The 21,348-nt window shown below is 37.1% G+C and overlaps 1 protein-coding gene across 4 annotated transcripts in view; it reads right to left on the bottom strand.

The window, feature by feature from the left end:
• SLC44A1 (solute carrier family 44 member 1) overlaps window positions 1-21,348 on the bottom strand; it is a 170,916-nt gene that overhangs the window by 49,949 nt on the left and 99,619 nt on the right. For all 4 annotated transcript variants that reach the window (XM_032478104.1, XM_032478106.1, XM_032478105.1 and 1 more), the window contains 7 exons: window positions 16,099-16,268; window positions 14,079-14,168; window positions 9,887-10,026; window positions 8,543-8,729; window positions 7,413-7,578; window positions 6,050-6,206; window positions 5,239-5,322 (listed from right to left, as the gene is read on the bottom strand). In XM_032478104.1, the coding sequence (XP_032333995.1) occupies window positions 5,239-5,322; window positions 6,050-6,206; window positions 7,413-7,578; window positions 8,543-8,729; window positions 9,887-10,026; window positions 14,079-14,168; window positions 16,099-16,268 (994 nt within the window). The remainder of the gene's footprint in view (window positions 1-5,238; window positions 5,323-6,049; window positions 6,207-7,412; window positions 7,579-8,542; window positions 8,730-9,886; window positions 10,027-14,078; window positions 14,169-16,098; window positions 16,269-21,348) is intronic.

Here is a 21,348-nt window from a genome sequence, read left to right as displayed (position 1 = left end):
TGTGCATTTTTGTGTGACAGGTTATGATGAAAAAATACTGGTCAAGTGGAAGAAAATCTGTTAGGGCAGAGGGTCGCCATGCAGGTAACCTAGGCCTGTGCGGCCACCTGTTCCAGAGCACAGCTTCCACATTTTCACACCTTTATTCTTTTCTTTACTTAAGGACCTAGAATTTCTCTTAAAGTTGAAAACCTTTACATAGTAACTCACTTAAGAGGGGCAAGCTAGACAGCAATGGTAGGAAAGGGGGAACAGGTATTTGCAACTCTGTGTGTGGATCATTACACATTAAACAAGGGAAACAGTGACTAAAATAATCCCTTTCTTATTTTGAGTGAGGGATGGAGGGGGCACAGAGTTCAATCTGTACCAAATATTTCATTGAGTTTGGTTCTAAATTCTTACTACTTTTTAAGGGGCATAAAAATTAAAAATACGTTGCAAATCCTAATTTAAATATTGTATTTAAAGTCATCACTTGTCTTAGTTTACAGCATGAAACAGGAAAGTTTGAGATGTTTGTATATTCTCTATAATAAACTATTATAAGTTTTCTTTAAGTTGCACAAAGCATGTATTCAGGTTGACCCTTGAACAACGAGGGATAGTTAGGATGCCAGCTCTCCACACAGTCAAAAATCCGCATATAACTTTACAGTCTTTATCTATGGTTCCTGCACCCACGGATACAATCAACAGTGGATTGTGCAGTACTGTAGTATTTATTGGAAAAAATTCGTGTATAAGTAGACCCACACAATTTAAAACTGTGCTGTTCAAGGGTCAACTGTAGGAAGCAATGTGTTACCTATGACAAGATCTAGGCAACCTTCAATCTGAAAACTTTTTCTACCCCTAGGTCATGTGATCTGCCACAAGCTACCAGGTTCAATTTTCTCATATATAAAACAGAGGAAATGTGCCTTCCTTACAGAGCTATAGAGAGAAAGTAATAATCTATATAACATGCTTAGTGTAGCATCAAGGATTTAAGTAGGTGCTCAAAAAATAACTCCCACTCATACTATGTAGAGAAAAGCTTTATAATCTTAAGAGCTTATCATCCAGAGAGCAGATACCCTCCAGGGTTAAATGTACATCTTCAAACAGTGTCAAGGTAAACCAAGGCCTGAGTAATCCAATGCCCAAAAGAAACAGATTCTAGTTGTAACAATCTCTCTACCTAAAGTGAATTCTACCTGTTAGATCTGATTTACAACCACTTTCCTGTGCCATTAAGATATGCAACTGCAGAAATAAAGAACAGTTCACAGTTCACTCTGTTTATTTGCAAAACTCTAGCACCCATGCCATAAATATTGAATGGCTTATTTAAAAAATCAAAAGCTCTTCTTTGAAGCCAGCTGTATTTTCCATGCTGTTTGGCACTAATGCATGGTTTGGGACTATGGAACTTCATACCGTGCTGCACAATGCTCCAGTCTCCCCCTGACACCCCGTGTCAACACTCTTCACTACTAGTATTCTCTACATTCTCTAAAGCGGTGGCAGCAAATTGGTGGCTCATCGATAAATCACACTGTGTGGCCCAAAGATCATACAATGTTTGCTTGGTCTTACTCAGAGTTATTCCTTTCTTATTAGTTGTCAACATTTTAATAGCAGGATATAAAATGCAGGTATTCAGAATTCTGGGTTCTCTCAGAAAACTGGAAGAGTTAGAAACTGACAGTACACTAAAGCTAAGTAGTAACTGTCCTCTTGGATGGAATATGAGCCCTCCAGTTTTCCACAGTCTCTACCGCTCTCTATTGCTGTGGGCCCTGGCTGCTGCACCTGCACTCATTTACATGAGTGATGTAATGGAGACCTCAACTGGCCCTGCAGGGGTTTGCGTTGTCCTGTCCTGCTCAAGGCTTTTGACTTCAGATTGTATGCTGATCTCAGGAGTGGAAGCAAAAGAAAGGATAGGAGGCAAAGGATGCAAAGGGCCATTAACAAACTCATTGTTAACCATTTTCAAAGAGTACTACACAAAACAGAACTCCAAATGGGAGAGTCTGCATGTGAAATGTGAGCAATGTGAGCCACACTGCCTGGCACACAGTAAGTGCTCAATAAATGCTAGCCTGTACTATAATTAGTAGTATTATTTCACTGTTGTCTACTGAATATTCTAAAGATGATCTTAAAGAGTAAACAGGTGATAAGGAATCTTTGAAAAATAAGAATGAGATTCACATCATAAGATACTTGAGATATATAATGGAGCTATACTAATTAAATATTCCCGTACTGGCAGAAGAATAGGCAGATCAATGGTACAGAAAAGAAAATCCAAAGACAGACGTAAGTATGATATATTAAATGTATGATTAAGCCGAAATTTCACAGCAGAAGAAAGGATAGATTAAACACTAACTGGTCCTGGGACCACTGATTAAATCCCAGATAAACTAAAGAGTTCATTTTAAAAAAAAGAGAGAGAGAGAGAAAGAAAAGAAAGAAAAGAAAGAAAGAAAGAGAGAAAGAGAGGAAGAAAGGAAGAAAGGAAGGACGAACCTCTAAAGGAATCTAAGGAAAAATGCTAGAATATATTTGATCTTGAGGTGGGGAAAAACGTTTTAAGAATGAAAGCCAAGTAAGAAACCATGAATGAAAAGTTGAACAGACCTAACAGACCAAATAAAAACTGCTGCACATCATAAAAATGTAAAAGAAACTTACTGTGGCCAGTACTATAGGATAAAATTTGCCACTCACTGAGGACTCGCTGTGTCCAAGCACATACTAGGAGCACGGCGGACTCTTCACCCTCATGGTAACAGGCACTGTAAACGATATTATTGGCCCCATTTTACAGATGAGGGCTTCTCAGACATGTCCACACCGAAGTGAAATACTGCAAACTTCTCCTCAAAGCTAGTAAGTGTTTTAATGAAAGTAAGTGCTATGTTAGCACGGTGAGATCACAGGTGATGTTTTGCTCTTGTCTTGGTTTTCCAAACTCTTCAGTATTTTGTATTACATTTAGTTTTAGAGAAAATGGAATCATTCTTAGAACTACCTTTTGAATTATCTTTACCATAGCTCACTTATCTTAGAGTAAAACATGGGAGTTCTTTATAAAAAACATTAAATGGGGCAGGGGGAGAGTGACAGCAGCACTGACGAGGTGCCTAACGAGGGCTACATGCCCCAAGCATTGATTTACCTGTACTATACTTCATCCTTACCTACAGCCTCTGAGGACAGGTATATTTTTCTCCCTTTACTGAAGAAGGAAATCGAGACTCAAGAGGTTTCACTGAGCTTGCCAAACAGTTACACTGCTGGTAACTGAAATGCATCTTCAACATCTGGGCTCTCTATACTGTACAGCCCCCCCCCCCATTATCCACTGTACCTTCTCCAACAAGGCTATAAATGTGTGGACTCACTCCTATGTGTATGGGAAAACAGACTTCATTTTCAGAAAGCAATGATAAATAAAGGAGACAGAACCAAAGGCGTGGGCCGACTCTAGCATCTTGGTGCCAGCTATGGCTTCATCTCTAGGTGAGCATTAAGCTTACAAGAGCCGACTGTGTGGGATACCACAAGAAGAGGGTCCCTTCTTGCACAAGCAGATCATACTCCTATACCAAACTGTTTTGAATTTGAATTTTGGAAAAGTCTCTGGTATTCAGTACCGCCATGATCCGCACCATCTTAAATAACTTCAAACAGATGGGTGCCCACCCAGCTCTGAAACATTTCACAGAACAAGGGTTAAAAAGATTCCACTGGCAACTGGTTCTGATGCTTAACTTGTCATGACAGGAAGTTTTCTAATGTCTTCAATATGTTGACCTCATTTCAAATAAAATTCCTATGAAAACAGGAGACATGAAGTACCAGTGGTCATCAGTCTCCATAACACAACACTTCAAATTCCCCAAGAGAACTGTCACGTATTAGTTCAGAATCACTCTCCTTAAACTTTTGCTCACATATTAGATTTACTACCATCTTAATGCTTTCCTTGAATCTTCAAACATCATGCCTCCCTAAAGAAGATCCAAAATGGACAAAACCTATACAAAAAAGACCAACATGGGAAGGTAGTAGGAACTGAAAACAGAGAGCTGGGGTTAGCATCTGTCTCTGAAAATAAGCTATTTAGCGACAGGTGCAAAATGTCATGATGATTATCCTCAGTGCATCCATCAACTTTTTGATAAAGATGACTTGGTCCCAAAACCAATTTGAACAAATGTAATTTTTCAGATTGTTGTGGCTGTTACTGATTATTTTAATAATGACCTTCCAAATAATTTACATTCTTAGAGTATTACGATCTACTAGAATGCATCTTGCTAATAAAATGTCATGCCTACTTTTTTATATTAACCATAGAACTCCAGGAAAGCAAGCCCCAGGCATGCTCAACACCGTGGCCACAGGACTCTCACCCGCTGACAGCCCGTGAGTGAACAGAAAGTGCAATGCTATTCTTCCATCACTTAAAGGTAAACGGTGAGAAAGTCAGTTTTTATCTTTGGTCTATTAGATGAGGGCATCAGTAAATTAGAATTGATTTTCAGGGAATGGAGAAAAGTGGCTTAAAAAGAAAAAACAAAACAAAACAAAACAAAAAACCCCAAAAAACCCAAGATAAAAAAGATTGCTTCAGAGAGATTCCTATACACTCAGAAACAGAAAGACAGAGCACCAACCCACTCTCCTAAGAACTGTTATCCCACAAGTACCAATTCCTCCATTTGATCTTAGAAACAATACTTTCTATGATAATATTTCCCAGGCCAGTGCCATAGTCTTCAGCAGCTGGCCTCCCCGCCAACCAAAAAAATCAGCATACAGAGCACACTAGCTTTGAACAATAGCAGACAGTTGCAAAAAAGGAGTGTCACAACAACTTTCCACTAAAGCTTTCAAACAACATTAAAAGAACAATGGCTACAGTAGACAGATTCTTAGGGAAAATCAAAGATGAAAGGACATGAATTAAGGAATAAGAAATAAATGCCTTTCCTGAAAGATGAACCCTCATGATATTTTATCAATGTGTTATAATTAATTAATAATAAGCCTTGGTGAGAACATATATTACTTTTAAAAATAAGAGTATGATTGAAGTAGCTATACCTGATCAAGGCACAATGTACACCACCATGAGAAAAACAAAACATTTTTTAACTAAGTTCAATCTTGGAAGAAGAAACAATGAACCTGTCTTTGAAAGTGAATGTTAGATGTATTTTTAAAATATTTTACCTGATTTAAGTAATTTAGGCACTTTTCAAGACACCAAAGGCAACAAATGCAAGATTTCAGCACACATCGAGCACAAGCATTTTCCTGGAAAGGATGAAAAATTGAAATAATTAAAGGCCAAAGAATCAAACCATCATACAGAATATTGCTAATGTTAGAAAAATAAAAATTAAAAAAAAATCACAATTCATGCTTCAAAGCCTCCACACTCACCCTTTGTTACCTCAAAATGTAATGGCTGAATTATATTTAATCAGTTGAATTCAACATTGAGTTAGTAACCTATTGCATATAAGACAGAGTAAAGTGTATAAAACCAACAAGGAGCTTATAATCTGGTAGGAGAAAGAAAAAAGTGCTAAACATAACAAAGGTTAGAATCAGAATACAATACAGATACTAGTGCTATGGGAGTGGAGAAGAGAGAGACAGAGAGAGAGAAGACTTCACTAGGGAGGTGAGAGGAGTCAGGGAAGGTTTCCAGGAGGCAGTGGCATTTGAGCTAAGCTATGCTGAAATGCATGTTATTTCCACAGTCAAGGGTAGGGAGGAGGTTCCAAGGAGGAAGTTGTGCGAGTCCACAAAGAGCAAGAGAAGCACAGGACATTTTGGGAAACCAGTGGTTAGACGGATTTTGCCAGAGGGTACAGGGTGCAAGAGTGGGAGACAAGGGGGAAGAAATGGGTGCTACTTGGCAGGATCTTTGAAAAAAACATTCACACTTGGGCTTAACATCACTGGAGCTTTGCTCCATGCAGAAATGAAGTCTGGAACGTGCCCACAGAAAGTCCAGAAACATTTTTTTCCTTACCTTTCCTTTGAGCTGACTGTGAATATACATAAGGATCATTCGTGGAATTTTGACTAATGTGATAATGAAAGATCCTTTTGCCACGGTACCAAGGTGATAACGAATAAGGCGATTCACTGATGCCAGAATAGGTGTAAATGGCAAATTCCTTTTATCCCTATTTTAAAAGTGACCAAAAAAAGACAATTAAAGGCTAGACCAGGCTGGAAACCCAGAGATGGTTTAGAATCCAATTCAGTGAAAAATTAGTTCATTTTTTCTTTTTCTAGCTCTATGACAAAATGACAAAGTAATACAAATGCCACAGATGTACCATATAAAATTAATGTTTCATTTCTCTATGGTAGTTTCACAGGGTTCTTATGCTCTAATACTTTAAGTTAAATAAAACTGTGCTTTGACCAATCTTATTAGTAAATAATTGTGGGGTTAATTGTACAGTCAGATGATGGAACTTAAAAAGACAGTCTATCTAGATCTGGCACCTCATTCTAACAGAAAACTATGAAGTCTACACTGTATATTCAGCTCTGAAGTTAGGAAAGGAAGTCACAATACTTGTTCTGATCCATAGAAATTAAAAAAGACTTGGTGTCCTTTGATGGACTTTTATATAAAGCAAAAGTATGTAAGATACCACAATGAGATTTATTCTTCTGCTAATTTAATTTATATTATGACCTGTCGTTCTAATTTTTTGAGAAAGTTACAGAAGAGTATAAAAAATGAAATAACAACCTCCCATTTTCCTACTTTGCAGAATTATCAATTAAACGTTTTGTCATATTCACTTCCAATTACTTTTCAAAGAAATGGAAGTCTTACCAGCCTCCGTTCCATTTCCTTCAGGCACAATCATTTAGATGATCTTAAGTTTTCTTTTCTTTTTTTTTTTTTAAAGTATAACTGACCTACAACACTGTGTTAGTTCTAGATACATAACACAGTGATTCAATAATTCTACACAGCACAAAAGGATCACCACAGTAAGTCTAGGTACCCTCTGTCACCATACAAGTTATTATAATATTGCTGACCGTATTCCCCATGCTATGCTCTTCATCCCTGTGATGCGCTTATTTTGTACCTGGAGGTCTGCATCTCTTCATCTCCCTCACCTATTTCACTCATCCCCCTCTTACCCCCCTCTCCCCTCTGGCAACCACCTGATTGTTCTCTGTATCTGTGAGTCTGTTTCTGTTTTGTTATGTCTGTTCATCTGCTTTGTATTTTGGATTCCACATACAAGTGAAATTCTATGTTATTTGTCTTTCTCCGTCTGACTTCTTTCACTTAGCATAATACCCTCTAGGTCCATCCATGTTGGTGCAAATTAAGTTTTCCGACATGTATAAATTCTTACCTAGTAAAATAGTAGGTCACCACAGCTCCCGCCACAGTCATCTGCTGACACGCCAGAATAAACTCACTGATCCAAATCAGGCCCACCAAATGATACCACCACATGTACTGCAGAGGCCCAGAAACTCTGAACTCCACAAAGCCTTGGTCATTCTGAACAGCACTGCCTAGGAAAATACCAAGGAAGGAAAGAAGCACATAAAGTATAAACCAATAAATATGGCTATTAAATGTAGGAGATTAATCTGATTTCCAACAATATGCCCTACCCCCAAACCACTGACTTTATGATCACAGTGCTATTTCATTAAGGGACAAAAATAATTACCACTTTAAAAGTTGCGAAGCCAAACACTGTACAACTGAGCACTTTGTTTTCCTCAAAGGCATATATACAGTTTTTAAAAGTCGTTCGATTTGAATATAGTTCTTACCACACTATCAGTTACTTAGTTTAGGCATGACTTTTCAAACACTTCAATGTTTTTTCAGAGGTTATTACTTGTCCAATAATTATAGACCTAAATTATTAGCCAGGTATAGAAATTAATATTATTGTCCATTGGTGATGGTGTGCTGAATGGCCAGAGAACTTACATATATAAGCTTACTATCCTTACACCCTCCTCATAATTAATTTCATTTAGACATAACCTTCGATAATAAGTATGGCGACAAGCAGGTCTGAGAGTCTTGACTATGAACTGTATCATCATTAGCTCTACCTAGTTTCAGGTCATTTCCAAACTAGGAAGTCCCAAGGAAGCAAGTTGACCTTTGGCCATAACTAGGGTTGGAGGCAACTCCAGAGCGCCACTGGATTCATTAGTTCCTCTTAGAATGGATCCAGATGTCTGAGTCAGTACAGGAGCTTACTTCAAATCCACCACCATCTCAAAACAAAACTAGGATGTGATTTCAGGCCCTACCTGGTTTAGACTCACTGTGCTAGGATGATCTAAAAATCACAAATAGGGAATGTGTTATTGAGAGCCATAACCACTGCTGGTTCTGATGGAGATTAGACCTTGGTCCATAAATGTCTTAAGAATGACATCTCTCTGATGTCTTAAAGTATTTTGATGCAAATCAGATTCATCACTAAAAGAAAGAAGCAACATGTTTTCTTACCAGCAGTGCCAAGAAAAAGAAGAGTCATGATCCAGTACACCCAAAATAGGACCAGAGCAAAGAAAGTCCAAAAGGGTTGGAAGACTAGCAGTGGCAAGTGAATGAAGACCTTGCCGGCCACATGGAACAAGGCGATGGTGAGAGCAACCCGTTTGCGCATAACCAGCATTATCAGGAACAAGATAACCTGTACGGAGAGAAAGGAGGGAAAGGTTCTAGCTGCTGTTTTCAGCAGTAAAAACAGAAACTAAACAATGGTGGAAAATTTTAACATAACCCTTCACTTCTAAATGGGAAAGCATCGTTCTCCAAATCTCAATGATTCGTGGTCTGTATCTCTCTTGCAGCATTTATCATTTTAAATTATATATTGAAAATGTCCTTTAAAACTAAACATAGAAGGATTTCTCAGTTTATTAATACATCCTTGAATTCTTCTACTTTTTCCACTCATTATAAATCAAAACGTGTTGTTTGTCGTCAGGATGAGACTCTTAATTTGTTTGAACAGATACATGCTTGTCACTCTGAAAACAGGGAAGTCCACATGCCGTGACTACAAAAGCAGAGAGACATGTACCTCATCTCCCTTCCTGGACCTAGAGCACCTTAAGAGCAGGGTCCTTGTTAAATTTGCCCTTTATCACCCCCAACTCTGCCCTGGCACCTGGCGCAGAGAAGTGTACTTGAAAGATGATTAGCAAATATTTGTACAATGATAATCTTTTGGCACCAACAGTTTTATGGTGACTTTATTTTTTATTTCTAATGCTCAATGAAAAGCCTGGGATTGCTCCAAGAAGTGGACTGAGATTTTTTTCCCCCTTTTTTCAGAGAGGAGATGAACCAAGGATAGGAATATAGATAATTTAACCAAATGTTAATTAATAATTTTACTGTATCGTGGCTGGGCGGCACAGTTCACCTGTATTTCTGAAATAATGTTGCTAAAAGTTTAAAAGAAAAAAATGGGAAAATAATTAGTGACTAAGTAAATGGAATGGCACGACATGGCTTATCGAGCAGTTCTGCTCAGTGGTAGAGTGCATGCTTAGCATGCACAAGGTACTGGGTTCAACCCCAATACCTCCATTAAAAAAATAAACTTAATTACCCTCCCCCTTAAGAAAAAAAGACAGTGCAGAACAAAATGTCACATCAGATAGCATTTATCAATTAGGGAAACCTTCTGAAGACTTTTGAGTATGTCATACACTCTGGGCAGAGATTTTCCCTAACAGGGATCAGGGTTTGGCATGTAATAGCTAGGAGTGAGTTTCTGCTTCCTTAGTGATCTGTAAATAAAAACATAAACCTGAAAGATACGCCTAGGCCTGTGCTCACCGTGAACACTGTAGCTGAAATGGCATAGATGAGGAGGGCCCGCAGATTGTCCTCAGCTATCTGAAGCTGTTCAGGGATAACCGCTTCTTTGGGAGACCGTCTTTGCTTTGCATACAGCCACCACAGTACACCTGTGCCACCTGGAGGCAAAAAACAATTGTTTTTGCAATAATTAGCACAAGAAAGTGTGTAACATAAACCTTCCATTTTCCGGACCCTCCTTATACACCACCATGGACTAATGCAGCAACAACCCATTTGGCTGGAGGTGCATGGCTGTAACTCCTTCCCAGCGTAAGGGGAACTCCAGTTACTCCACTATCATCTTCCACATTAGGCACTTATAAATCTTTCAGTGTATCAAATAAATTTCCTTCAATTGTATTTCTTATTGTTTATTTTTATTATTTTTTAATGTTTACTTTAAGTTTTTATCTTTATTTATTATTACTGTTTATTGTTTATTGATTATTATAAGCTGAGAGAGAGCCAGCAAGGACAGATGCACCTTAGAGGAACTGGTCACAAAGAGAGCCTCAGAGCCTGTTTAAGTTAGGCCTGTAGGAAGCAGGGAAGGGTCACAGAAGTCAGTAATGAAGTTGAAGAAGAGAAAGATCTCCTCTGTTGTACTCATCACAGTAACCCCAGTGCCTAGTGCTGACACACTCATGCAGCTGAGGAAGTATCTGTACAATGAGTAAATGAAGATCAAAAGAGTAGTTCCCACCAAAGGTAGGAACAAAGACAGGAAATCTTTGATAGCTTGAAAGCAGTGAGTGCTAGGGATGGGGATTTTTATCTCCATCACTGGTTCAGAGATTCTGAGATCCAGACTGAAGGGGGAGGTCCACCTGCCTCCATGTAAGAGAGCTGCATCAGATGCTTTTATTCAGTCCATTCAGCAGACACTCTGAATGCCTCCAGCATCCACTGTTCTAGGTGCTGAGGATAGAGCGGTGAACAAAACCAAGCCCCCACCTTCATCTCTTATGGAGCGTATATAGTAATGGGGAAACAAAAAAATAAGGAAACAAGTAAAAACACTGTATATTAATCAAAACTATGATGAGGTATCACCTCACACCAGCCAGAATGGCCATCATTCAAAAGTCCACAAATGACAAATGCTGGAGAGGCTGTGGAGAAAAGGGAACCCTCCTACACTGCTGGTGGGAATGCAGTTTGGTGCAGCCACTGTGGAAAACAGTATGGAGATTCCTCAAAAGACTAGGAATAGACTTACCATATGACCCAGGAATCCCGCTCCTGGGTATATATCCAGAAGGAACCCTACTTCAGAAAGACACCAGCACCCCAATGTTCATAGCAGAACTATTTACAATAGCCAAGACATGGAAACAGCCTAAATGTCCATCAACAGATGACTGGATAAAGAAGATGTGGTATATTTATGCAATGGAATACTATTCAGCCATAAAAACAACAACATAACACCATTTGCAGCAACATGGATGTCCCTGGAGAATGTCATTCTAAGTGAAGTAAGCCAGAAAGAGAAAGAAAAATACCATATGAGATTGCTTATATGTGGAATCTAAAAAAAAAAAAAGAAGAAAAGAAAAAGAAGAAAAGAAAAAGAACATAAATACAAAGCAGAAACAGACTCATAGACATAGAATACAAACTTGTGGTTGCCAAGGGGGCGGGGGGTGGAAAGGGACAGACTGGGATTTCAAAATGTAGAACAGATAAACAAGATTATACTGTACAGCACAGGGAAATATATACAAGATCTTGTGGTAGCTCAGCGAAAAAAAAAATGTGACAATGAATATATGTATGTTCATGTATAACTGAAAAATTGTGCTCTACCCTGGAATTTGACACAACATTGTAAAATGACTATAACTCAATAAAAAATGTTAAAAAAAAGTAAGGAAACAAGTAAAAACATTGTATATTAAGTCTAAGAAAAAAAAAAAAGCTGCCTAGTAAGGGGGATAGAAAGTGCTGGGGTTGGGAAGGTGGTACAAGTTTATATAAGCTAGGCAGGCAGGGCCTCCCTGGGGTGAGGTGACATGTGAGCAAAAGAATCAAAGACAAGGAGAAAGCAGTCTATGAAACTACCTAAGGAAAAGAGTGTTCCAGGCAAGAGGTAACAGCAAGATGTAAGATGCTGAGCTTGGGGCCATGCCTGGCAGGAGAGAAAGGAGGAGGCCACTGGGGCTACAGCAATGAGCAACAGGGAACGTGTAAGAGATGTGAGCAGAGGAGGAGCTGGGCACCAGATCATACAGCAAGGTTTTGTAGGGCTGGTGAGGAAACGGAAGATTCAGAGTAGAGAGCTGTACACACAGGTGGACAAGATAGATGCCTGGGAGATAAGCAACTGGTCTGAAATCTGTGTAAATCAGCCTGACCGCCATCTGCACTCAAGTCAAGAGTGAATATTGTCAAAGGGAATTCCAGCTTTACCTGTTGGCAAACATTAAGCATGAATTTTTCTTGTTGAACACATCAAAACAACCATGAGTTTATGAAAAACATTTCAGAGAAAAGGAAATACTATTTCCATTTTGGAATCTTGACAGTATAAGAAAACTGTTTGGAAAACTGTTTAATATCCTCAAAAAATGGAATAAAATATGCTCTCTACAAACAAAAATAAAAAGTTGAAAGAAAGGCTGAAACTCACGAAAAATATAATGAGATAATAGTGATGGCATCAAGGAGGAGATTGCTCACAACACCCACAGTAGGTTTCATGTATTAAACATTTAAATTTGTGCCAGGAATTAGCACAAACAGACATGACCATATTTAATCACAACACTGTTAGGTGGGTATTATTAGCTCCACTTTACAAATGATGAAATTGAAATTTAGGGAAGTTCAGTAGCATGCCAAATACCACATACTGGGTACGTGGCAGAGCTGGGATTCAAATCTACTTTTACTGTAAAAGTTATCTGTCTGTTATGAGCTGAATGTTTGCATCTCCTCAAAACCCATATATTGAAATCCTAGTCCCGGATGCAACAGTATTTGGAGGTGGGGCCTCTGAAGGTGATTAGGTCGTAAGAGTGGAGCCTCCGTGAATGGGAGTAGTGCCCCTATAAAGGAGACCTCGGAGAGCTCCTTCCCCCACCCAGCCCTGTGATGACGCAGCAATCAGATGGCTGGAACCAGGAAGCTGGCCTTCACCAGACAGCAAATCTGCTGGTGCCCTATCTTGGACTTCCCAGCCTCCAGAACTGTGAGTAAAAAGATGGAGTATGTCAATAATATTTTAACTTTAATAAAAACCTGAATAAAAAAACTCTGACTATTTAATAAGAGCTAAAAAGTGGGAGTGGGCGGAAGGGAGTAGGGTTGACAATGAAGAAAGTTTTATGCTAAATTTAAAGGAGGGAGGGGAAAACTCAACAAATATCGTTTCATTTCAGCCTTTACTAATTACAGGATTCTAGATTAAATAATATTTTCTGAAAATGTATAGGTTACTAACTGCAGAAATAAAAATAAAAAGTATACCATTCAAAGCAAGGGTGAAAATTCTTATATTTCTGTTCCCTACCACAGAAGTAGTTAGGTATCACAATTATAATTAGTAGGGGGAAATTTTTTAAAGGCAATAAACACAGAAAACCCAGAAGTTTTCATCAGAAACACTAAAACAAAAACAGAAAATAGAATGTCAAAAGACAGAAAAATGAGTAATAAAATTTTTAAACACACACACAAAGTTATCTTGCCAGGAAAATTTTTCAACCAGAAAGAACTTCAACAACTTAATGGTTGAGTCAGTCCTTAAAAAAGTGGAAGATAAAAGGAAAGGGTCCCTTCACTTGCAAGGAGGGAGCACGGGAAGAATCAAGTGAAAATTCCAGAGCAAGAAGCAGAACAGAGCCTCAATTGACTCCTTTTCTCTTGGGCTCTTTCCCCCAAAACTGACACGGACAGAAAAATGTTAGCCGCCCCCAACCCTGACACCCTTTAAAAAATAATTCCACTTGCTTTTATTCCAAAAGCCACTTACCTTGCCATTTTATGTGATTTAGTGATCTCACAGTGAACGAACTTAAATGTAATCCATTTACCAGTCTTTACAGTTTATAAGCAAAAAGAAAATTATTTAAAATAGCCAAAGTAGTTCCGAATTGAGGCATTGTTAAAAGCAAACTTTAACTCTCCATTCTAATTACTACAAAACAAAGGAAAAACAGCTTACCAAGAGAACCCAGGATGACCAGAATTGTTAAGATCCACACAAGTATTCTTGATATATACCTGATTATCACCATCAAAATCATGGACAGAACTGTAGGGAAGATAAACAGAGAACACACAGAATATCATTTGAAAACAATGGAAAATAAAAAGTGAAATTCTCTTTCAATTGTTTTCTCCTAGGAAAATAATTTGTTGCTATTGACAAGTTCATGACCCCAATTTAGGTGAAAAGGAAACTGGCTGCTTATACTTGACTTTGGTACTTCTGCCACTTGAACAGCATCACGTGAAACCAAACCACGTAACTGTGGGTTTATAAACGACAGAAAAGAATACAGGCAAATGGACATGGTGACTCAAAAACAGCACAGAACTGTTGTGGATTCACCACGGGAAGACATCAGAACTTGCATGCAAACATATACGCCAACACACAAAGTGTAGAAAATGACATGCCATGGTGGTGACCAGAAATATTACCACAGGTAGACAGAGATCGGTTAAATTAGGTGCTACACTTCCTTTAGTCATTTATGCATTTCAGGACCAATTTTGATGTTCAGTCAACAAGCTAGATGGTATTTATCTTTCTTTGGTTGTTTCTCCTGTAAAACTCTAAGAGATGGTCTGACTCTATAGAGCAATATTCTGGAGCCAAAATTCCTCTGACCTTACTTCTCAACTGGGGTCAGGGGTCCTGATAGTGAAGCTCTTCAAAAAGGAGCAAAGCTTAGTCTGAGTTAGTTAGCCAACTCCTCTACCCATCCCAAGCTAAATTCCAACATGCCAAAATCTTGAGTGAAAATCTCAAACTGAGATTCAACCCTTGCATGGGGAAATTCATTTCTGAAATCATAATTTGTTCATTTTTAATTATCCAAAGTCTCATTTCATAAACAAATGAATAAAGATCTTAAACCTCAAAAGAGAACCATTCTAATAAAAAATGGAATTCCAATGGCTTAACAACATTATTAGCATTACTTTTAGGTTTGGATTTTTTCCTTGATTAAAGTATTCAACTAGTTCAGAAACCAAATAATTTTTATATAAAGCTAGACTAACAGTCAAGTTTCCTTGGGTCACTTGCAAAGTCAAATAAATGGTTGGGATCTGTGACTAGGTAACATTATTAAGGTACTCACATTTGCAATAAATGTACGGGAACCAAAAACAGATGGGAGCGTTTCAAATATCACAGAAATAGCTTTTCATATGGACAGCATTATTTCAACTGAGTCAAGTACTACCTAAGCAAAAAGAAAATACTCTCTAATGACAAGACAGAAATACAGCTAGTCTTCTCAATGACTATAATTGGTGTTAACAGGCATTAAATACTCATTTTACTTATATAATGAAATAGTTGTTTGGTTTCTATCACAGTTTACTTCTCCCAACTAAAAAAAGTCTGTAAATTCTGATATGGCTGCATATAGTTCTAGGATAATACAGGGAGTTTTACATCTTGAAAATAACATTTATTTGATTTTATTTATTTTATTATCTATTTATTGACCAAAAAATTCAACAGCTAGCAAGTGGAGATTTCTTAATTTTTTCCAGCAATACAGTGATATTGTAAATTGTAGTAATGAAAAAAAAATTACATAATCCAAAAGTAATATTATCAGAAATCTGTGTTCTATATGTGGCCTCTTCTATAAGCAAGTAAGCCTTTTGGAATCATAATGAAAAACAAAGAGGTCTTGTTTCATTAAAAGAAGCCTCCTATTACCACATTAAAGGTTATTATGACTTAGTAACCGAAGTCTGGGAAAACACTAGTTTTCTCCGATGAGACAAAAAAGAAGGGAAATGAGTTTCAGATATCTCTCTCTATATATATTTTAAATATGTATATATTTATAACTATATATAATCTGAAACAATTATTTTGTCTACGGGAAATTAAGCAATTTACAAGTATCCCCAGCAGTACTCATATTTTGGTTAAAGGACAGAACAGTCTTCTACTGCAGTACTATGCAATAGCTAATAATGAGAAAAACAATTACCTAGTGATAACAAGCAAAGTCCCAATATAATTTCTTTGCTGGTCATTACTCCACTAATCAGCCTGTGTAAGACACTATTGTCACTGACAAAGGTGATCAGGGCCTCTGCAAACTTGGCATAGCAGGAAATGTTCACAGGAGCACAGCGATGGAAGAATGGAATAGGTGCACTGGTGACACAAGAAAAAAAAATCAGAAAAAAAATTACTCCTACTTAATATAAATGCCACATCAAACACACAAATGAAAGGTGAATATGACTGCAATACACTCCACCCTCCACACATCATATGGGAGCTAAGAGCTGTGAGCCTAATGCTATGAAGATGACTGTCATGGGGCATGATGCAAATCTTACCACAAGCCTTACCAAAGAGGGTGGAGTGCATATTCCAACAGAAGACATTACCCGCCCCTTCTGAAAAGAAACACACACACACACACACATATACACACACATACACAACTACCAAAAGCAAAACCAAACACTTAAAAAACTCCTCAGCCTACACATCTATTAATCAAGGGGCAGATGACAAAACTTACAAACATATACTTCACTGAACTGAAAATGAATCTTTGCCATAAGCCATTTAAAAATAAAAGACACATGCTTTTGCTTGAAATGTGTCATCATTAACAGAGTATTTCCTCTAGAAGAACACCTTACAAAAACCTTGGATTAAAAAAAGTGTTTGGGGGCACAAGCTTAATAACTCTCAAACAAATTAGTCATACCAAGACATCAACATACAGCATAATATGCAGCTGTTCGAAACAATAGCTATGAATACTAACGTATGGAAAAACTTATCATAGTAAAAGGGAAGAAAAGAACCCCCAAATTTATATCTAATGTGATGATTATATCTCTGTATAAAAGATATATATACATAAGAAGAGAACAGAAAAAATTACAAACAAATGAAAAAACTCTGATTTATTAGGGTCATGGGATTCTAGGCTATTTTCTTTTCTTCTTATATGTTGTTGTTGTTGTTGTTATTATTACTATTATGATGATGATGAGATTATTTGTGCCCCCAAAAGAGGTAATCAATTATATCAGGCTTATACTGACTGCAGCTTTTACTTGTGAAGGAACATAACTATGTATGAACTGTGACATAATATGGTTTGTTATAACACCATTCTATTTTGGGTTCTGAGAAGGTAGTATACATCTAACAAATGAAAGATTTTATGCAAAGCTCTATGAACATGCCCTCAGTCGTAATTTGTTTGGATTCTAAAAGATCCCCTATGTGTGCCCATGCATAAACACATACCTATGTGTGTATTAGGGTAAAATTTAGTCATTACCAACATGAATCCCATATTTCTAGAATTATTTGTAGGACTATCAGTCACAGTTCTAACATAACATTTTGACTGGACTGATATAAGTGTGTTCTCATTCTTGATTGGCACTGTATTTTGGTCAAATGATGAATAAGATTACATGGTTCAGCACCAAATCCCAAGGTTTCTAATTTCAGCAAAGCAACTTTGTATGACTCAGAGCAAAATATTATCTCTGGATCCTTCCTCAAAAAACAGTAAGAACATAAGTGGACTATATGTTGGTTTTCCTTAAATGTTGGTACATGAGCCCCACCGGAAGTAAGAATAAGCAACATCTTCCATGCTGTTAAACTTCGCGGAGCAATAAAATAATATAATTTTAAAGATCTAACCTTACTTTAGTTAACTGCTTCAGAATAAAATGTATCCAAAAATAATGATGTGACAATATGACTTAAATGTTCATTTAAAAAAATTACCTCTTATGATATGTGCATATATTTGTGTATTCCTCCAAAACGGTGTTGGTTCAAGTTAATGCAAAGTTAAGATTTGCTATTTTGTCAGAAACTGCAGAAAGCTAGAGTATTCTGAGTAATGCTTGAATTACAGGTATGTAAGTCATCGGTCTTTGACCAAAAGTGGTTTCACTAATGATTTAAAAAAGATATTAAATTACAGAATACTTTTAAATGAAATAGATTTACTTAGAAATATTACAGGAAAGAATAAAAAAAAAGATTAACTATAAGTTCTTAGTCAACGGAGGCTAATTTGGGACAGACAACTGTGTGGTGACCTACAACTGTTTTTACCCTGATGCTGTCTGGACACTGACCCTGTCAGGTTAGCGTACCTGTCTAAGGACTTCTAACCACATTTTTAACTATAGGCCTGGTTCTCTATCCTTCAAAACTGAAGTCCTCCTCTGCTCCAAGACTATCTACATCTGCATCTGCTTGATCTATCTAACATCTCTGATGTTGTCTCTGTTTAACTCACTTGCCCTCAACCTTGACCACAAAGTACAACCACCTTAAAGATACTGATACACTGTTTTTAATATTCACCAGTTTTCTTGGCCCTGCTCTCCTGTCCTTTTATCCAGTCATGTAACCATGAGTGAACTTTATCTCTGTCCAGAGGTAGCTCCACCTAATAAATCTTCCCATATCCTAACAGCACGTTGATGTATTTTTCTGCTCAGAGAAATACACATCATTTCCAAAAGAGAATGGAATCTAAGACGAAGAAAAGACTGAACTTGGGTTCAAAAGCCTTGGGTGATTCACAGCTGCGTGTCACTTCATATCTCTCTCAGTTCCTCCATCTGCTAGCTGAAAGGGTAGGAGTAAGTCCTTCCTCTGTAAGCCTTTTCACATTAATAATAATAATAATAATAATAATAATAATAATAATAATAATAATAATAATAATAATATCTACCCATAATTTAATGATTCTATATTAATAGAAGCAGGATGCCCAATAGCTTTAGTATTTTTCTGCTTTTCAGACTGCTAATGAGGATCAATGATTTGAAAAGGGTAGGATTATACTCTTAAAATTCTAATCTTTCATTTTAATTTACAAGGAAATGCTGAGTAATATCACCTCTGAACTTGCCCTGTCAAGTCACCTGTATACCATATAAATACTTGGCCAATTAGAAAGAGTACTTTGACAAGGAACCTTCAAAGAAGTGGAGCAAAACCACCACAGTCCCTTACCTTATAATTCAATCTATGTCAGTTAAAAACAAAAAACAAAAACCTGACAGCTCTAAATTGGAAGGTATAAATATAGCACAAGCTGATTAACTATACTGTATAGCTGATGGTCAAAGCCTGCTCTTAGTGGTAAGGAATATCAGAAATAGAAGGCAAACAAAAGAGAATATTTGGACATCGTATCAAAAGTGAAATTAAATACTTAGCTTTCAAGTAAAAAGTACTAGATTCCTTTGTCACTCTTTTTCTCAACTCAACTCTTTCCCAAATAAAAACAACTTGGCTAGCCATGAGTATTTAATACTTGAATTACTTCCTTATTAGAAAAATCTAAGTAACCATGGCATTGAAATGGTTTGTCTCATATTTTACCATTTAAATCCATATGATATAATGAATTTAAGATGAAATGAGTTAGCTGATTTTACATACCTCTTGGAAAATAGTACTTCTGAGAACCTAGTATATGAGATCATTTCTACTTTAGTGCCTAACCTAAGTGACACAATTTGTTGCTTCTCAATTAAGAGGACACATATAAAGAATTCTACTTAGAGTAAGTTTTTCTACCTGCTGAAGCCCACAGAATATTGGATCTTTAAGTCACTGTTGTCCCATTAGGAACTGATGCTGTTTCACATTACTGAAACAACAGTCAACAAGAACAGAATGAATTTATACTGAGTCTTTTAAAGATTTTTTTTAAAATTAGGCACTCGTAGGAAAATTGTATCTTACCTTGGCAAACATATTGTCCATTTGCCCTTAAGCCCACACTATCACAGTTAACGAGCTATGATGACAATGCCTAATATCTCTTGTCCATATGCCTTCATGAGAGAAGGCAGAAGTTTTGCGTCTCACACAATTATTTTAAAACTTCAGGTTATAAATAAACAATTACGCATGATTCCTAATTAAAAGTTTTATTTGACAAAGGATAACAATAAAAAGGTTCTGGCAGTATGTCTATAGCACAGCAAAGGCAGAAAATAAGCAATCAAGAATCTAACGGCAACTTGCAGGGATTTTCACATATTTCATTTCTTTTCTCTCTTCTTTCATTCCTATACTCCTTTTTTCTCCCTTCAAACTAACTGTGCTATAGACTTTGTAAGATCTTAAATTCAAATTCAAATTCCCAACAATCAGTTGTGCAGCCTTAGGTAACCCATTTAACCTCTCTTATCTTCTATTTCCTCATGTGTAAACTAGGGACAATATCCTTACAGGCTTTAGTGATGGTTAAATGAGATAATGCATGTGAGAAACTCAACATGGCGCTCGACACCCAGCAGATGATTTATAAATGTTATTTTACTTTGAATCCACCATTTAAAAAATACGAATAGATAATATTTTTTTCTTGGCTATTAGTTTCTCATTTCCATATCATGTTATTAATCCCCCAACACCTAGTATTCTTTCTGGCATCGAAAAGTACCAAAGTAACTATTTGATGAATAAACTGAATGTATGTAAGTGTTTCTAGTGTTGCAGTTTTCTCTAGCTATACCTAAATATTTAAGCATTTTAAGTATAAGGGCTGGCTACACTCCCTAATGCTACCATGCTTATAGCATGTTAGCATAAGAGTTCTCAGTGTGGATACAATATAGTCTTTTCAAGGCATCTGCTTTTCAAATTCAAAAGCTCTTAGGAATAGTAACCATTTGGTAATTATGTAGCACTAGTGTTTTCCTGCAAATTAGTTTACAACTGCTTTTCTCTAAAAGGGACTCTACCTTCAGCTGCCGAAGGTGCCTGGGTACTCAAGAATCTTGGGCGAAAGGGGAAGGCTCTAGAAGTTGAGAGAAATAATACTCCCTAAATCAAATGCCAAGCACAACAATGGCTATTTAACACATATTATCTTATTTAATTCTTACAACAATTCCATGGGAGAGGTAATGATACTGCCTTTTTACATATGAGGAAACTTGGTTTACTGGGAGCTAAGCAGACTTGCTTAAACTGACAAATAGAAAGTGGTAGCAAAGAATTCGGCCCCAGGCCTATCTGGACTCAAAGTTTAGTTCTTTCTGTCCCTCTGCTGTGCTCCCAGAAGGACAGCAAACATGCTGAGGGCCATTTGCCTGCATCACAGGTTTGCCTAGAGCTGGCCTTTTTGTGTATATAAAAAGTCAACCAAAGCATAGTCCCTCTACTGTTTTTAAGGACAGAGATTATTTAGATTTTACTCATCTTTGGAGAT

The sequence above is a fragment of the Camelus ferus genome, chromosome 4, assembly GCF_009834535.1.
Source record: "Camelus ferus isolate YT-003-E chromosome 4, BCGSAC_Cfer_1.0, whole genome shotgun sequence".
NCBI lineage: Eukaryota > Metazoa > Chordata > Mammalia > Artiodactyla > Camelidae > Camelus > Camelus ferus.
Note: the sequence above shows the minus strand (reverse complement) of the source record. Positions and strands in the feature narration are given on the sequence as shown.